This window comes from Primulina huaijiensis, unplaced genomic scaffold, assembly GCF_012295235.1.
Source record: "Primulina huaijiensis isolate GDHJ02 unplaced genomic scaffold, ASM1229523v2 scaffold207570, whole genome shotgun sequence".
Lineage (NCBI taxonomy): Eukaryota > Viridiplantae > Streptophyta > Magnoliopsida > Lamiales > Gesneriaceae > Primulina > Primulina huaijiensis.
The window spans coordinates 1-3,129 of NW_027354912.1; the positions used below are offsets into that span (position 1 = coordinate 1).

At 36.5% G+C, this 3,129-nt stretch overlaps 1 protein-coding gene across 1 annotated transcript; it reads right to left on the minus strand.

Annotated features, from left to right (window-relative positions):
- Nucleotides 1–475: 475 nt before the first annotated feature.
- LOC140966659 (uncharacterized) lies at nucleotides 476–3,007 on the minus strand. Its single transcript, XM_073426911.1, has 4 exons — nucleotides 2,755–3,007; nucleotides 1,813–1,901; nucleotides 1,497–1,604; nucleotides 476–856 (listed from the first exon to the last, which is right to left on the minus strand). Exons 1-4 carry the CDS (start codon nucleotides 2,930–2,932, stop codon nucleotides 620–622), a joined length of 612 nt encoding a protein of 203 aa, XP_073283012.1. The 5' UTR covers nucleotides 2,933–3,007; the 3' UTR covers nucleotides 476–619.
- Nucleotides 3,008–3,129: the final 122 nt, after the last annotated feature.

Below are 3,129 nucleotides of genomic sequence, written 5' to 3' on the forward strand. Positions count from 1 at the left end.
TTATTATTTGTTATTCAAGGATATGACAGAAGAGGCAAACACGTCTGAAGGAGCGTGGTTCTAGGCGACCAGTATGTATGAAAATTGTAAGTGTTGATTCATTTAGTTACGTTGTGGTGTTTTTAAATAAATTATCAGGCATTCCTATCAGTACATGAAGACAGTATTTTGTTTATTCGCAAGTTATGTTAAAAATAATTCCGTATTTTACTTGTAAGAAAAAATATAAAGATGGAATTTGTGGCCGAGAGAATGATTTGAGGGATATATTTTAAATGACTCCATGTTATAGGAATTTCTAAATTCATTACGTTAGTTAATAAATAAACAGGTGAAAAACGTGGAAGGGAGAATTTCAAATAATGGATGATCGGATTCTACGCGTGTCCAAACTTATGGGATGCCCATCCAAAATGCACCCTAAGTTTCTAAAAAACGACCAAATTAGAGAGTCGATTATTCAGTACAATAGGGAAGACTCTAAAGAATAATAGATTCAGTAAACCAGATAAACAAGTTTACATACTTTTTGTGGTTCACAGGGCAAATAATCAACAGAAATTGAGACAACTCCCTCACCAAGAAAAAAGAGGAATGCCAAAAACTTTAGAGTTACACCTTAGTTCCTGCTGCCTTTGTTACGCCTGGATGTAACTGTGGTCCATCCATCAACAACTTCAGGTACATCTTTCAGGTAAGAGCCATTGGTTGTGGTGTTCTTTTGGTTGACATTTGACTCATTTAGAGGAGTATCAACCTCCATTTCTGATGAAATATCTTCTCCTGAATTCCCATCACCATCACTATCACCATCACCCTCACCCTCGTCACTGTCATCCTCAGCATTGGTGCTCGCCTGGCAACAATGGAATTGAAAAAAATAAAATAAGTGAACAAGTACTACACTTTTTGTCATTGCCTGACAACTAATGCAAAACAAACTGTTTGTGGTGCATATTACTACATGTTCTATAAGAGTTGAACCTCACAACAGATCTCAACAAAGAAAAAAATGGTATATTTCATAAAAAAAAAAGAGGCACATTTCAATCATCAGATCTTCTGTAAAATTAGTGCAAACTTGGGGGAAGAAAATTAAAATGAAGCATGGAAGTTCAAAATGAACAACTATATCATGTGTTACATGAAAAAAAGGATTCTATTGATTCTAGTCATAGAATCAAATGCATCTTTATGTAGTGTTGACCAAAAAAGGAAAAAAGAAATGATGAGACAATTAGACTGCTTAAGACTGAACAACCAGAGGAAAAAAATCTTTTTAAGAGGAAACAAATATTCAACATGCATGCCATTCTCTCTTAAACCATGTTTTTGAAAAAATAAATAACCATTATCTAATATAACGACTGTTTTGTCAAGAACATAACTTTAATTAAACACATCACTGACACTAGAATATAAACAGGGGAAATAGCTCAAAGCACACAAAAACGAAAATTTTGACCCCGAAATTCAGAAAAAAGGGCGATAATCACCTGTCTTGCATAAGAGATGCTGGGAGCATTTGTTTCCTTCAACTTCTTTATCGAGTTAAAATTACCTTCTAAACATTCTTCAAGCATTACCATCATCTTTTCTGCTATCTGCACAGAGATGAAAATTTCAGAAAACAGAGAATTGTCACAGAGGGAGGCGGACGAAATGAAACGAAACGGGCAGAATCTTGTCTGACTTCAGTACTTTACAAGCGGCCATAAATTATAAGATTACAGAAGCTTTGCAATATGGAAGCTTATGAATGAACATTTAGTGATAATAGAATCAATGTACAGATACATAAAGAAATCTTACCTCCTCAATGCTGCCATCTCCTGTTTCAGTATTTAGAGAAAGCATGAATTCATCAAGCATGTCCTCCAAATCGTCAATGTATACTTGTTCTGAGCACCAAAATAACAAATCACAATCACATCATATTCAGTAGTTACAAGAAAAATTGTACAACCGTGTTTTTAAGAGAAAACCAGTGAGCGATGGGGTTTTAAGGCAGACCCCAACCTGCATACATAACAAACTGAAACATCCTGTATACATAATAAACTGAAACATACGTACACCCAGAGAAATTGAGCCTTACCTCGAGAAACACAAATCCAAACACAAAAAAGCGGTCTAAGTGCAAAGATCCCAAAAGGAATACAAAGCCAACTGGAAAGAGGTCTAAAATTCTGAGAAAACAGATGGTAGTCCCCAAAACATGAGGGTTCACTATCCAAAACTTACAGGCCTCCAAACATCAATCCAAATATTTCACAAGCTTCCAATCCACTCGCCATGAAGAAAGACCCATGGGACAAAGAAGAGGTAAAATGCGCATAGTTCTGACTTTAAATATCACGAAGTTGGATAACTTTTCTTGCATACCTTCAAACTTTACACATGAAATGGAAAAACAAATTGCTTACACGATGCTGCTGGATTTCGAAATCATCATCTATCGTTTCCATCTAAGGAAACAGAAATATAATCGAAACTTGCGGAAATTCATCAAATAATCAGAACAATCATTACCACAACTTCACGGCCCGTCTACACCGAGAGCACAAATTTTTGCATGAAAGAGTTTCAAATAAAGTTAAAGCTATAAGAACAAGAAACATATAGCAGGCCAAAGTCGCCTCCGCCAAATTCCCACTTAACGAGGAGATGATCCTCATTTTCGGCCAAGACCCAAAACCAATCTTCAGCGGAACTTGCAAATCCAATAGATATTTAAATGAAGACCGAAGATACCTTTGGATTGCGTGAGGCGATGAAAAAGATCATGGCCCAGCTGCTGAGATTTCTGGAGAGAGTCACGGCCGCCCCACTCGTTTTCAACGGCCATTCGAAGGGCTGCCCACCGAGAAAGCAACAAACCAATTCCATCTTGCAGTTGCGCCGTCGCCTCCGCTGTCAGAATTCCAACCATCTCGCCCTGCCGCCTCCAGCTGAGTTTCTGCTCTGAAACCCTAGGCAGCTGTTCACCCAACGAAGCATAAATCGTGGTTTTGGTACAACGCATAAACGCTTCTAAAAAATAATAATAATAATAATAATAATAAATATATTTTTTTTAGGATGATAATAATAATAATAATAATTGTTAACACTAAAATTGATATTGTT

What these genes read in the sequence shown, in the direction of transcription:
- LOC140966659 (XM_073426911.1), bottom strand. Translation starts at nt 2,932, where the DNA reads ATGGTTGGAATTCTGACAGCGGAGGCGACGGCGCAACTGCAAGATGGA. An exon ending in TCGCCTCACGCAATCCAAAG is followed by an intron (nt 1,902 to 2,754) that starts GTATCTTCGGTC and finishes TTTGGTGCTCAG; the next exon opens with AACAAGTATACATTGACGAT. An exon ending in GAGATGGCAGCATTGAGGAG is followed by an intron (nt 1,605 to 1,812) that starts GTAAGATTTCTT and finishes ATCTCTGTGCAG; the next exon opens with ATAGCAGAAAAGATGATGGT.